Source organism: Dipodomys merriami, unplaced genomic scaffold (assembly GCF_024711535.1).
Source record: "Dipodomys merriami isolate MVZ:Mamm:240054 unplaced genomic scaffold, mDipMer1.0.p SCAF_11, whole genome shotgun sequence".
In the NCBI taxonomy this organism is placed as follows: Eukaryota; Metazoa; Chordata; class Mammalia; order Rodentia; family Heteromyidae; genus Dipodomys; species Dipodomys merriami.
In genome coordinates, this window is record NW_027202382.1 from 17,298,564 (window position 1) to 17,314,017 (window position 15,454).

Sequence of the window (15,454 nt, forward strand, 5' to 3'; positions counted from 1 at the left end):
CCAAGTTTTCCTTGTCACATTGCCTCCTTGTTTTCTATCATATTCATGGCCGAATAAAACTCCATTTTGTACAAGATACGTCTGTTTCCCATACATATATAGAAGAACATCATTGCTGTTTGAAAAAGTTAGCTTATGGGAAGTACCATGATAAGCTTGGATGTAAAGGGACCCTAAAAATAAACTACCTTTGATGCTGTTGAGAAAAATTTTAACATCTGGAGTTGCTCCATTTGAGAGTTAGGACACACCTTTACTGAAGACTAACCATACATACATAAACAACATCAACTTTGAATTACGGTGAATATATATTTCATCTCATCATATAATGAAAATAAATGAGGATAATAATGCTAGCATACATGCATCAATTATGGAGAATTAAACAATTATTCCTTCAATTTAAATATCATGTGATTTGTGTAATATACATTATATTAAATCTTATTGCATCTATTTCTGTCTTATTTTTGTAAATATAAATGTGTGACCCCAAAGAGCACATGAACCATTATGTGCCTGACAGTTTTCCTAGTACTGACATATTGCATTACTGTGCTAGAATTGTTACAATTGGTTTATTACTATTATATAAATTATGTAGATCACTGTGGGATAAGCTGAATCAAGAGCTAAAAGACCTTAAAAGGAAAACTATAAAGTCTTGAATAAAAATATAGAAGAATACATTAGAATATTGACCACTTGTGGTGTTTCTCCATGGGCAAAGGAAGGCCTTACAGGTCAACAATGAAATAATTTGAAGATTTTATGAACTCACAATTTTGACACGACTTGTTTATCACAATGGAATTTAATCTATTAATAAAGAGAGTCTCACAAAAATTTGTTTGTGAATATGCAAAGTCTAGGTCAGTGTAAATGCCATTGTGGTAAATGCAAATTAGAGTTCCCCTGTGGATCACAGCATGGGATGCTAAAAGAGCAAAAAGAAAAATTTCCTTCTATTTACATTGGCATATAACCAAAGTAAATAAAATCAGCACAATGAAAATACAATGCAACATGCTTATTGTAACACATTCACAGTACCTAAATTTGTGTATTTTTGTAAGAAATACCAAAGAAGCATGAAACAATATACATACATGCATAAATATGTATATAGTATGACTGTGTCTAAATTTCATATATCTCAAATGGGAGTTAGTGGCTTACTTTTGTAACCCTAGCTACTCAAAAGACTGAGATATGAGAACCCCAGTTCCAACACTTTAGCATTATCTTTGCTAAACTTTAAGTTAGCTTTCAAAGGAATTATGCCACTAATATTGCTCCTGTGTATACCATGCTTTCAATACGAGGTTTATAGCTATATGCAAATTAACATATGTAGATTTACATATGCATTCATAATTAGAATCTAACTTCCACATATCAGAGGAAACATGATCTTTGTCATCTCTGACCACGACTTATTCACTTCAGGACAACTTTCCAAGAGCCTTTCATTTCTCTACAAATGACATAATACCATCTTTTTGCATTGATGTGTAAAACTACTATATGTCTCTCTGGTCTGTTTCCATGACGTTTCTATGGGGAATAGTGCAGCAACCAATACTGTTGTGCCTTACCGTAAACAGATATTTACATTGTGTAACACTGCCCAAAACTTGTATTGCTAAATAATAAGGGAGTTCTGGCTTGATTTTCTTGAGTAATCTTCAAGCTGCCTTCTATAGTGGTTGCACTAGGTTATATTCTCATCAACAGTCTAAAAGAATTCTTTCTCCTCATTCATGTTAGTAAGTGGTGATTAATCAATTGTGTCTAGAAGGATGTGAAACTTATTGTCCACCAACCAACTTCCATTAAATATTATTCATGAAGTCAACAACTTCCACATGAAGTTGAGCTGTGCCTGGAGCATACCTATATCTAATTTTCAATGATTTAGGATAAAGAAATGGTGAAAAATAAATGGAGAAAGCTTGTAAGAGCTAGGGGAAAATAGAACAAACACAAGTAAATAAGATATATATAAAATCTACAAATAAGACATTTAAAGCCAACAAAATTTTCAAATAGTGAAATATATCTATTATAGGAAAACTCAAATATATAATGATTAGACTATTAAGGATTCATGATACCTAAAATTCTCAAAAATGATTTGAGACAGTGAAGGAAAAAAGAAACTGAAGTAAAAGAAGACTAAATAATACACTCAAAAGTAAATAAGAAGGGTGGAACGGGGTCACATTAATGAAAATGCATTGTATTCAGAACTGCTTTGAATCTGGCAACTCCTTTGTACAATTACTTCAAGATAATAAAACAGTTAAAATAGAGAAGATAGGGAAAAATAAGCCCAGAATCATTTGGAATACATTCAGGGTAATTGGAATAAAAAGAATAATTCAATATTCATAAAAAATAGTCAACTTACAATGAACATCATGGAACTTGGAGAATGAGTAAAAAAATACTATCATTATTTAAAGTATTTCCCAAAACCTAAACTATGTTCTGAGGGATAAAATTAGTAGAGACGTGCTACAGAGGCTCTATGATTTTAGAAGGACTTATATTTAATATTAGGATGGATTTTTTTCTCCAAGAACGTGTTTTGCCCCATATACCATGCAGAGAATTTCTCTCTGGCCTCAACAAGATGATGTAGCACTTAGGGACAAAGATGCAGCCTAACAGGCCAGCACTGGAAGCTAAGATGGAGAAGACCTCCATGGCCACCATATTTTTTCTCTTGGTGCTGTGGTAGACAGGCAGGAAGGTGACCCACACACTACAAACACCAACATACTGAAGGTCAGGAACTTGGCCTCATTGAAGGTGTCAGGCAGGTTCCTGGCCAAGAAAGCCACAGTGAAGCTTGCCAGGGCCAGGGAGCCCAGGTATCCCAGGACACAATAGAAGGCAGTGGCTGAGCCTTTGTTGCACAGGATGATAATGTGACCATGCTCTGAGTGTGCATCGGTGTCAACAAATGGAGGAGAAGTGCCCAACCAGATTCCAGACAGAATGAGCTGGATCAGCATACAGATGGGAATGATGAAGTTAGGCATTCCTGACACCAGCAACCACTGCATCCTTCTCCCTGAAGAAGTGACAGAGAAGGCCAGAACCACAGTAACAGTTTTTGCCAAGACAGTGGAAACAGCCACAGTGAACACAACTCCAAATGTGGTCTGCTGGAGGACACATGTGGCTGTGTTGGGATGTCCAATGAAGAGCAAAGAGCAAAGAAAGCAGCAGTTGAAGGAGATGAGCAAGATGTAGCTGAGAGCCCTGTTGTTGGCCTTGACAATGGGAGTGTTGTTGTGCTTTGTAAAAATCCCAATAACAGCAGTGTTAAGTGCAGAGAGGTAGAGAGCTAAGCAGCCTAGAGTCATCCCCAGAGGGTCCCTAGAGTCCAGGAAGCTCTCAGATTTCAGCAGGCAGAGGTTTTTCTCTGTGTTGGCATACTGATGATCTGGGCACCTCACACACTGCTCCCAATCTGGCAAGGAGTGGGAATTACTGTCACTTGTGCAATAGTTACCTTGCTTCTCTCCCCTTCCCCCAAAGAGGTTCATTTGTTAAGCTTAACCCACTGTTTGTTGTTGTTGCTTTCTAAACCAAAGTACAAATACTATGAAGCACACAATTCAATTTGAGTCCTGATCATTTTATCCTCATATGTTTTCTTACTTTTTAGTATTCTCTTGAAAGCATTTTCCATTACAAAATGTGGAAAAGGTGCTGGGAAGTTGGTCCAGTGGTAGAGTGCCTGTCTTGCATGCATGAGGTCCTGGGTTCGATTCCTCAGTATTGCAGATGCAGAAAAAAGCCAGAAGTGGTGCTGTGGCTTAAGTGGTAGGATGCTAGACTTGAGCTGAAAAGCTGAAGGACAGCACCCAGACCCAGAGTTCAGCCTCCACAACCGATGAAAAAAAATGTGGTAAGATAAATCTACTTTACCTAATTAACACATGACATATAATGATCTGTGCAATGCCTTCAGAAACCACATCCTTCATAAGAAATGTGCACATTTGATTTTGTGCATGACTATGTAAATTCTAGAGAAACAAAAATAATAATTCTCATTATCTTCCCTTGGTATCCGAACCTAAATGACCCATTGAACTTTTCAAAGTAAACATGGTTGAGTTTGATGGATATTTCATTAATTCATTACCCAAATTTTGGTAACAGTCTCATTTTAAATTATGAGTCTTCTCATCCAATATAGGCTTCATATTTACTCATTTCTATCTTTTTATAATTTTTTACTTCAGTTTCTTCAATATCTAAAGTCTATCACAACAATAATTTTCTCTTAATATTTCATAGCTTATCAGGTACTAAATAATGTTTCTAAAAATACACTAATGATTTATGATTTCATGGTACAAATAAATCATTTCTGAACCATACACTCTTCACATTCTTTAGAAATTGAAATATATATTCAAAAATGTCTGAGGTGGGCACGTTGGCTCATGCCTGTAATCCTAGCTACTCAGGAGACTGAGATCTGAGGATCATGGTTCAGAGCCAGCCCTGGCAGGAAACTCCGTGAGACTCTTTATCTCCAATAAACCACTAGAAAACCAGAATTGGCACTGTGGCTTAAGTGGTAGAGCACTCGCCTTGAGCTAAAGAGTTGAGGAACAGCGCCCAAGCCCAGAGTTCAATCCCCACAATCGACAAAAAAAGTCTAGAATGTTCCTATAACAATAAAAATAATTAGGATATACCTTCCATTCAAATCAATGTGCTCTTTCAATATCCTATATCCCAAATGCTGCATTTTCCCAGATTGTAGCATAGAGTTTAGTTAAAGCGGTCCTCTGTAGTTTAATTTTTTGCTACAAAATATATTTTTCTATATTGCAGATAACGGTTTAATACGTTATTCGGTGGAATGGATATCATATACATGGAAACTGGTCTACAAAACTTAATCAAATCTTTTATACATCTGCAGTGTAAGGTCCGCTCCTGGATGGCCAGCAGACTCCACCCTCCTCGCAGTGAAGTCTCCACCCAGTACCTGCGTTACCTAGGCAACTGGGATACCTGGAAGAGGTCACATCTGAATTTGATGTGGCCACACCTTTCCCCGCCCATACCCTACATTAGGCCTAGCCCAGGCCCAGACGCCCCTTCTTTTCTCTCTCTGTTCGTTTCTAGCTCTTGCTGCTCTTTTCTTGCTCTCTCTCTTTCCCAGCCACGTGGAGTGCCAACCTTGCCTGGTCCCAGCAGGTCTACCCCTTACCTGAATACCACGTGAGTGCTACTGTTCTTACCCCTCTCTCTGCTCTTTTCTCTCTCTTTCCTCTCTTCCCAGCTCTCTCTCATTCCCAGGCCTTTCCCAGCCACGTGGAGTGCCAACCTTGCCTGGTCCCAGCAGGTCTACTGAATAAACCTACCCCTTACCTGAATACCACGTGCGTGCTGGTGCAGTTCTTACTCGGATACCTCTTTTTAAAAAACCTAACATGCAGGTGTTGTGATTTTCTGGCAGTAATTTTATCTTTTTCTATCATGTAAATTCCTACCTAATAAAAGGAAGGCTTTAGTGTCTGTGTGCTATCTACCTATGATGGATCATTTCTATTGACTACCATTGATTAAGAAAGACTAAAGAGATGTGGAGAATGTCTCCAATACTCACATTTCCTGTTAGAAATTTCATTCTCAGAGCAAGGGATACAATCAAAGCAACAGACAGAATTTCCCTTCTGAAGGGATTTTCTGAATCCAGGACCACAAATCTCATTGCAGACAGACTGTGGAGTCTGAAAAAAGCAGATTAGTGCTGATGACAGACCAGTCCGTTATTATTAATGCACTCAAATTCTAGTATTGTAGGCAATTTGATAATTCAGAATAAAAATTTCTGTATGGTTGCAAGTAATATATATGTACATATTTAATTGGATGATATTATTTCAGGTATTATATCATACTCAAAGAAGAGTGCATTAAATCCTTCTTCTGACCTTCTTAATGGAAAACTGTAGGAACTGTTAACTAACCATTCTTCTTAACTTGGGAAATCATCTAAAAAATCTTACAACTGGCCAATTGATGTTTGAACCATAAAATAATGAGGAGTTCCGGGAAGATGGCATAGGAGAAGCTAGAGGCAAAACAAACTCTCATATAGAAAGCAGTGTCAGTGCTCCAGTGAACAGTCCTAAGCCAGAGATTCACACCAAGTGTGCCTTCACAGTACAGAGAGTTAGGCCAGAGAGGAAAAATCCAGGCAAGGAGACAGATCTGAGCACTTCCAGCAGCCACAGCGGCGGTGGCGGCCATAGCCTCCAACCTGCAACACATCTGGGTTAAGGCGCCAGATGCAGTGGGCGAGCAGATTCTACTCAACAGCAGCAAAAACTGACAAGGAGCAAACATCTTCATCCTGCAGATCGCAGACCAGAGATGACCCAGGAACCAAGTCTCCAGCATGAGTAGAAGCCTGACATCCTCACTCCTTCTCAGGGAGCAGAGGAGGGAAGGCCACCCCTTCCTCCCCACTAGGAAGATCTCCATCTTTGATACTGACAAAGGCCTGGCTGAGCAGCTAGCTCCAACTCAGGCCTTGGAAGAAAACAAACAAGTCATTTAGCAGGTCACAGGAACTTAACCTGACCTGCCAGGCTCAGCTCTATCCAGGGAAAAGTCACCCAGCCCGGGCTGAGCAAGCTGTGCCAGCCCCAGGAGTGGCTTTCTTCACTGGGTAAACAGAGCCAGAGGCTGCCCCTCCCTACAGAAGCCTTGACAATCAATGGAAATTCAGTAAACATAAACCCTGAGAATGGCTCCAGGCTGGATTCTGTGAATGTCTCAGAAGCTAGCCCCTCAGGGAAAAGCTACTGTTTGCTGAAAGGCCTCAACTCTACCCAAAACTTAGCCTCATCACAGCATCTCCAAACTAGAGGAAACAGCCATCTCCCTCTTTTGTGATACTCAAAGTAGATCTCTCTCCCATTGAACTAGGCTGTGAGGAGGATCACAAAATCCTGGGTAAAGCAGAGCATTTTTCTGCCTGCTCAAACTGACTTAAGAAACCAAAAACATTTTTTAAACTTTTTTTAATTTTTAAGTTTTAATTAAAAAATTATTTTCTATTAACTTTTTTCTTTCTCTTATTTTTATTTTAACGGTATATGTATGTGTACTTTTTCTTTTTTTCTTTCTTTCTTTTTTTTTTAGCTCTACTGACCTTTTCATTCTTTTTTTTCTTTCTTTCTCATTCTTTTTACTTTTTCTCCTCCTTTGCTCTTCTTTGTGTAACTTAATTGCTCTTCTGCTCATCCTCAGTTATACCCGTAGTCAATTATTAGCCTTTATTCCCCATTGTGCACACACTTAATCCAGAAATTTATTACTCAATTAAAAACCTCTTAGACTTAAATTCCTTAATAGCAATACTACCTCTTTATAGCTATATAATATTTTAAGCATTTTTATTTTTGAATTTTTCACATCTCCTTTCTATCCCTCCCCTTCTCTCATCCTATCCTCCTTCTTCTCTGAATATTACATTTTTAAATTTGCATAATTTTTAAGTGTTATATTTTTTTACTTTTTAATTTTTGTCTTTCTATTTTTTCTTTTCTTTTTTCTCTTTTTTTTCTTTTTTCTCTCTCTCTACTATCTATTTCCCTCTTTGAGATTAGGACTTAGTTAATTTAACTCTCCCTTTACCTTTCCAATCCCTCTATTCTTATTTTTACCCACATCTCTCCCCAAACCTAATAATTTCTGGTTTGCCATATTCTTCTTTGCTGTTCGTAGCCCATTAATACAAAATTGTTTGAAATTGATTAGATATATCTGGTGAACTAGATTGTATTTGAAGGCTTTTGACTGTGCAACTACAGACTTTGGTTGATGCTTGCCTTAAGATAGTGTTCTAGCACAAAACTGGTGTTACTTTCATCCCAAATGGGCAGAACAAGCCAGAAAAACACAAGAAAAATGGCAAGTCTGGAGATTGAGAACATTCAAAGAGAAAAAAAGGAATGGCGTGAGCAGGCTGAGATCAGTCAAAGAGATAGACAGGAATTGCATAAGCTGGCCAAAAACAGAAAAAGCGAAAGTCAGGAATGGCATGAGCAGGCTGAGAACACTCAAAGAGAACTACAGAAATTGTGTGAACACAAGGAATCTAGTCAAAGAGTAATACAGCAATTGAGAGAGCAGGATGAGAATAGACAAAGATCACTAGAGGCATTCATGGAACCCACAAACAGAGAGCTAAATAAGTCAGGGAGACCACAAAGGGAATGCTGAATGGAACCCAACAGAAGGAATGGGAGTCCAAGGAAACCATAACCAATCAACTAAGTGATTTGAGAATGAACACTAACCACCAAATTAAGGAAGTAAAGAACTTCATACAATAGCTAAAACAAAGCTCCAACAAAGAATTTGAAGCCATCAAAGCCAACCAACTAGAAGGAAAAGAAATAAAAAACAAAGTAGAAAGTCTTGATAATAGGTTAGACAATGTAGAAGATCAAATCTCGGGAATTGAAGACAGCCTAGATATTATAGAGTAAGAGTATACAACCATCCAAGACAAATCCAAGAAATATGATAGATCTATTCAACACTTGGAAGACACCATCAGAAGGCCTAATTAAAAATAATGGGTATAGAGGAGCATCCAGAGACAGAAGTTAATGGTCTAGGAAATTGGTTTAACAGGTTCCTAGCAGAGAATTTCCCAAACATGCAAAAAGATAGGCCTATTCAGATACAAGAAGCTTTTAGAACTCCAAATAGACAAGACCAGAACAGGACATCACACCATCACATTATAATCCAAACAGGATCAATTCAGACCAAGGAAAAGATCCTTAAAGCTGTCAAGGAGAAAAGATCAATCACTTATAAAGGGAAATCAATTGGAATCACCTCAGATTTCTCAGCAGAAGCAATCAAAGCAAGATTAACCTAGAATGATGTATGCCATACGCTAAAGACATACAACTATCAACCAAGAATACTGTACCCAGCTAAACTCTCATTCATAACTGAAGGTCAAATAAAAACCTTCCATAGCAAAGAAAAATTGAAACAATATATCTCCACCAAACCAGCTCTACAAAGAGTCTTAAAGAAGTCCTATACAGAGAAAACCAACAAGACCACTATAAAGGCCAAGAAACTGCATCCAAACTGAGAATCCAAGAACCATAGGAAGAACCCAGTTGCCTCAGAGCCCCCAAGAAGGTGGATAAAATGACAGAAACTCCCAAATACCTCTCAGTCCTCTCTCTCAACATGAATGGACTGAACTCTCCAATTAAGCGACCTAGACTGTCTAGTGGATTAAAAAGCAAGCTCCTTCTATCTGCTGACTTCAGCAGTCACATCTTGCCCATAAAAACAAACACATTTTCAATGTTAAAGGCTGGAACAAAATCTACCAAGCAAATGGCCCCATAAACAGGCAGGAGTTGCAATCCTAACATCAGATAAAATAGACTTCAAATTAAAATTAGTGAGAAGAGATAAAGTAGGTTGCTACATACTAATTAAGGGATCTCTCTTTCAGGAGGATATTACAATTCTCAATATCTATTTGGCAAACAACAGAGCATCCAAATTTATCCAAGAAACACTTCTTTCCCTCAAATCCCACATAGATCCAAAGACATTAATTGTTAGGGATTTTAACATACCACTTTCCCCACTAGATAGACAACTCAGCAAAAACTCAACAGAGAAAAAGCAGATCTAAACAACTGCATAGATCAACTGGATTTAACAGACATCTACCGAATATTTCACTCAATGGCATCAGAATATGCGTTTTTCTCAGCAGCACATGGAACATTTTCCAAAATAGACCACATTTTAGGCCACAAACTAAACTTGTCCAAATTCAGAAACATTGAAGTTATATCTTGCAATCTCTCAGACGACAAGGAAATAAAATTAGAACTGAACACCAAAAACCATCAAAGAAAGTCATGTAACACATGGAGGCTGAACAACACGCTGCTGAATCATGAGTGGGTCATGGAAGAGATTTGAAAGGAAATTCAAATGTTCATGATATTTAACAAAAATGTACACACAAATTACCAGCTCCTCTGGGACACAGCAAAGGCAGTACTCAGGGGCAAGTTTATAGCTCTGAGTTCCTACATCAATAAATTGGTGAGATCTGAAATCAACAATTTAGTGAAATATCTGAGCTTCCTTGAAAAAGAGCAGCAAGATAAACCCTAATCCAGTAGACTGAAAGAAATGATTAAAATTAAATCAGAATTAAACAAATTAGAATCCAAAAAAATAGAAAGAATCAACAAAACAAAGAGTTGGTTCTTCGAAAAAATTAACAAAACTGACACACACTTAGCAAATCTCATCACAAAAAAGACAACACGCCCAAATAAATAAACTCAGAGATGAGAATGGAACATCAACACAGAATCAACCAAGATTCAGAACATTATAAGGGAATACTTCTCAAAATTTTATGCTAATAAGTTTGAGAACTTGGCAGAAATGGACCTCTTCCTAGCAAATATTGACATGCCGAAACTAAACCAAGATGAGTTAAACCATCATAACAGGCCCATATCAAGCACTGAAATAGAAACAGCAATAAGAGACCTCCCAACTGAGAAAAGCCCAGGACGAGACGGTTTTACAGCGGAATTCTACAAGGCCTTCAAAGCAGAGCTCACACCAATACTCCTCCAAGTCTTCAAATAAATTGAAAGAGAAAGTTCACTACAGAACTCATTCTATGAAACCATCATAATCCTCATCTCCAAACCAGGCAAGGACTCATCAAAGAAAGAGAACTAGAGACCCATTTCTTTGATGAACATTGATGCAAAACTTCTCAACAAAATTTTGGCCAATTGACCTTAACAATTCATCCAAGAAATCATACACCAGGATCAAACAGGATTTATTTCAGGGATGCAAAGCTGGTTTAATATACACAAATCAATTAATATAATTCATCCCGTTAACAAGAGCAAGGATAAGAACCACATGGTTATCTCAATAGATGCAGAAAAGGCATTTGACAAGATCCAACACCCCTTTATGATGAAGGTTCTGGAAAAACTAAGAATCCAAGGTCAGATAAGTTGATGTTAGGTGAAATGAACCCGACATAAATACTCAAATGTGTTTTCTTTCATGCAATTGTTTCTAACATATTTATAAGATGGTTTCTTTGTTGCTTTGTATGTCCATCCCACACTGTATATCCCCTGCTTTCATTGTATTTGATGTTGGTATAATTTGAGGAAGGGAAGGGCAAAAACAAACCATTTAAATAGGGATACAGGTGGACCCATTGCAACAATGAGATGTAAAAGTGGTTATGTCAAAAAACGAGCTTTACAACTTTGGCGGCAGGGTGGGGTCAGGGAGATGGGAAGGGATGGAAGGGGAAACAAAGGAGGAGGCAACAAGGCTTGATAAGACATGTATTCATTACCTTGCTCATGTAATTATAACCCCTCTGTACGGTATTTTCACAATTAAAAAAAGAAGCAAGCATGGTGGAATTTGATGGATATTTCATTGACTCACTAACCAATTTTGGTAACAGTGACATTTTAAATTATGAGTCTTCTCATCCAATATAGGCTTCCTATTTACTCTTCTATTTTTCCCTCCTGAATAGATTTTCTGAATCCAGGACCACAATTCTCATTGCAGACAGACTTTGGGGTCTAAAAAAGGCAGATTAGTGTTGATGAGACACAGGTTAGTTATATATAATACACTCAAATTCGAGTATTGTAAGCAGTTTGATCTTTCAGAATCAAAATTTCTGTATAAATGCATGTATAATAATATATATTCATCTGGATGATATTATTTTAGGTATTATACTGAAATGCAAGTATTTTAAGTCATTGCTCTGCCCTTCTTAATGGAAAAAGTAGGAACTGTTAAGTAACCACTCTCTGAAGATGGATAATCATCTAAATTGACAAACAACTGGACAATTGATTATTTATTGAAACATAGAACAATGAATAAAATTAAACGTTCTTCATTATGAATTGACTTTCAAAGTTATTGTGTTACAGTGATACAGAGCTTAGCAACATAGATGATATTTATTTTTGGGAAATATAAAAATATTAAGAAACAATTGACAAGTAAATGTACTCCATATGAACACATTAATCAATTACTTCATAAAAAATGTTCTAAATGGCGAGTGTCTATGGCTTATTCCTGTAATCCTAGCTAATCAGGAGGTAGAAATATGAGGATCATGGCTTTTAAAGCCAGAGGGAGTGAGAAATTCTGTGAGATTCTTATCTCCAATAAACCACAAGAAAACCGGATGTGTAAATGGCTCAAATGGTAGAGCGATAGCCTTGAGCTGAAGAGCTGAGGGACAGCGCCCAGGCCCAGAGTTCCAACCCCATGACTGAAAAAAAAATGTTCTAAATAGGAAGTTGATTGCTTACTTTACTGCATTATTAATGATGACAAGAGGAAGAAATTCTAGCAAGACATATGTTCATTTAATCTTATTTCAGATCACCATTGTTTAATTCCATGAACCTCTGTAAATGCCATGCGCCATTCTATCATATCTTTGGATAGAGATAATTGATGACCATGTCGTGCATATAGAGAAAAGTTTTACACGTTAATCAATTGCCAAAGACCTTCTGGAAAATTTGCAAAGGTTCACAATGTCATATTCTACCACCAATTTCTTTGTCTCATCCAAAATCACTTGTTCACCAGCAGGATTGTTGTAATGGATTTCTTCACTAAGGGGTGGAGCTAAAAGATATACATCCACCAGGGTGAAATTAGTCAAAAGTTCACACAGAAAACTGGAAAAAAGAGAATGTATGTCATTGATTTTCATTTCTGTTTTAAAATCCATCTATAACAGAATAATGTAGCAGAACTGAAAGCCTATGGAGAACTAATATAAAATAATGCTCACAAGTCCTAAGATGCAAGTAATTAAGATAACCCCTCAAGATTAAAAATCTACTAGGTTCACTGAAATAATCACAAATCTTACACATTCCACTGCCTGGCTACACAGACAGAGAGAATTCTTTTATGAGTAATTCGACTCTGTAATTCAGTTGAATTCTTATAAAAAAAAGTACCTGATTAAATTATTTCACTTATGAAATATGAACAACTTGCACAAAATATTGAGGTGAACAAATTTTTCTTTATTGCTGGCCTGTTCAAATAGAAAACCACTAAGTGCAAAATTGAAAGCTTGAGCACTGAGGTGTTAGAGATAGCTGGAATGAAAAGAATAAATACAGAATTAATTAAAAATTTATTCTTGCCACTGCTTTTTCAAGTAAAATTCTACATGGTTTAAAAACTATTTCAAAAACAAAATAGGTGATGGTGGCTTACAACTGTAATCCAAACTACATAGGAGGCAGAGATCAGAGGATCACAGTTTGAAGCCAGCCTGGACAAGAACAACCATGAGACATTGCCAATTACCTACTGAAAAAAAATCACTAAATAGATTTTTTTTTAAAATGCTTTCACGTCCTATTTTCTCTGGGTATTCGTCTTTTTGTTGTTGTCTGTCTCTTGCAGGAATTTAACAGATGGAAATTGAACTCTTTTTGTTGGCGAGAGCTGTGGTGTTTCCCTAGTGTCCCATAGCCATCTTGCTCCCCCCTCTCCTTTTGGTTTTAATATTTTGCTTTTTGTGTCACTTAATTGCTGGTCTGTTCAATCCCAGATATATACTCATCTTCAATTATTAGACCTTATCTTTCATTGTGTGCATACTTAATTCAGATATCGATTACTCATTTCAGAAATTCTCAGCCTTTGCTATGCTATGGGGCAAGTTTATAGCTCTGAGTTCCTACATCAACAAATTGGAGAGATCTGAAACCAACAATTTAATGAGACATCTGAGCTTCCTTAAAAAAGAGCAGCAAGATGAACCCTAATCCAGTAGATGGAAAGAAATAATTAAAATTAAATCAGAATTAAACAAATTACATTAAAAAAATAGAAAGAATCAACAAAACGAAGAGTTGGTTCTTCGAAAAAATTAACAAAATTGACACCTAGCAAATCTTATCAGAAAACAGGCAACACACCCAAATAAATAAACTCATAGATGAGAATGGAAACATCAACACAGAATCAACCAAGAATCAGAACATTATAAGGCAATTCTTCTCAAAATTTTATGCTAATAAGTTTGAGAACTTGGCAGAAATGGACCTCTTCCTAGCAAATATTGACATGCCGAAACTAAACCAAGATGAGTTAAACCATCATAATAGGCCCATATCAAGCACTGAAATAGAAACAGCAATAAGAGACCTCCCAACTAAGAAAAGCCCAGGACGAGATGGTTTTTCAGCGAAATTCTACAAGGCCTTCAAAGCAGAGCTCACACCAATACTCCTCCAACTCTTCAATGAAATTGAAAGAGAAAGCTCACTACCGAACACATTCTATGAAGCCATCATAACCCTCATCCCAAAACCAGGCAGGGACTCATCAAAGAAAGAGAACTAGAGACCCATTTCTTTGATGAATATTGATGCAAAACTTCTCAACAAAATTTTGGCCAATCGACTTCAACAATTCATCCAAAAAATCATACACCAGGATCAAACAGGATTCATTTCAGGGATGCAAAGCTGGTTCAATATATGCAAATCAATTAATATTATTCATCACATCAACAGGAGCAAGAATAAGAACCACATGGTTATCTCAATAGATGCAGAAAAGGCATTTGACAAGATCCACCACCCCTTCATGATGAAAGTTTTGGAAAAATTAGGAATCCATGGAACATTCCTCAATACAATAAAGGCTGTATATGACAAACCTACAGCGAGCATTATACTCAATGGTGAAAAACTAAAGCCATTTCCTCTTAACTCAGGAACAAGACAAGGATGCCCACTCTCTCCACTCCTCTTCAATCTAGTATTAGAATGCCGAGCTACAGCAATAAGACAAGATGCAAACATAAAGGGGATCCAAATAGGGAAAGAAGAAATAAAACTCTCCCTCTTTTCAGATGACATGATCTTGTATTTAAAGAATCCCATAGACTCCACTCCCAAATTACTCAAGCTGATTCAAAACTTTGGCAAAGTAGCAGGTTATAAAATTAACCCCCCAAAATCAATGGCTTTTCTGTATGACAACAATGAGAAAAGTGTGGCTGAAATTAGGACAGCAACTCCATTTGTAATAGCCCCACAAAAAATAAAATACCTAGGAATTAACTTACCTAAAGAAGTGAAGGACCTCTATGATGAAAACTTTAAAATCTTGAAAAAGGAAATCAACACAGAACTAAAAAAATGGCAAAGCCTCCCATGCTCCTGGATTGGAAAGTTTAACATCATGAAAATGGCAATACTTCCCAAGGGTATCTACAAATTCAACGCGATACCTATCAAAATTCCAATCTCATTCTTCAAGGAAATAGAAGAGG

At 37.0% G+C, this 15,454-nt stretch overlaps 1 protein-coding gene across 1 annotated transcript in view; it reads right to left on the reverse strand.

The window, feature by feature from the left end:
- LOC138817132 (vomeronasal type-2 receptor 116-like) overlaps positions 1-6,399 on the reverse strand; it is a 31,234-nt gene extending 24,835 nt beyond the window's left edge. Inside the window, exons 1-2 of the mRNA XM_070007520.1 lie at positions 6,054-6,399; positions 2,792-3,487 (exon numbers count right to left, since the gene is read on the reverse strand). Of these exons, the coding sequence (XP_069863621.1) occupies positions 2,792-3,487; positions 6,054-6,399 (1,042 nt within the window). The remainder of the gene's footprint in view (positions 1-2,791; positions 3,488-6,053) is intronic.
- Between the last annotated feature and the right edge of the window lie 9,055 nt (positions 6,400-15,454).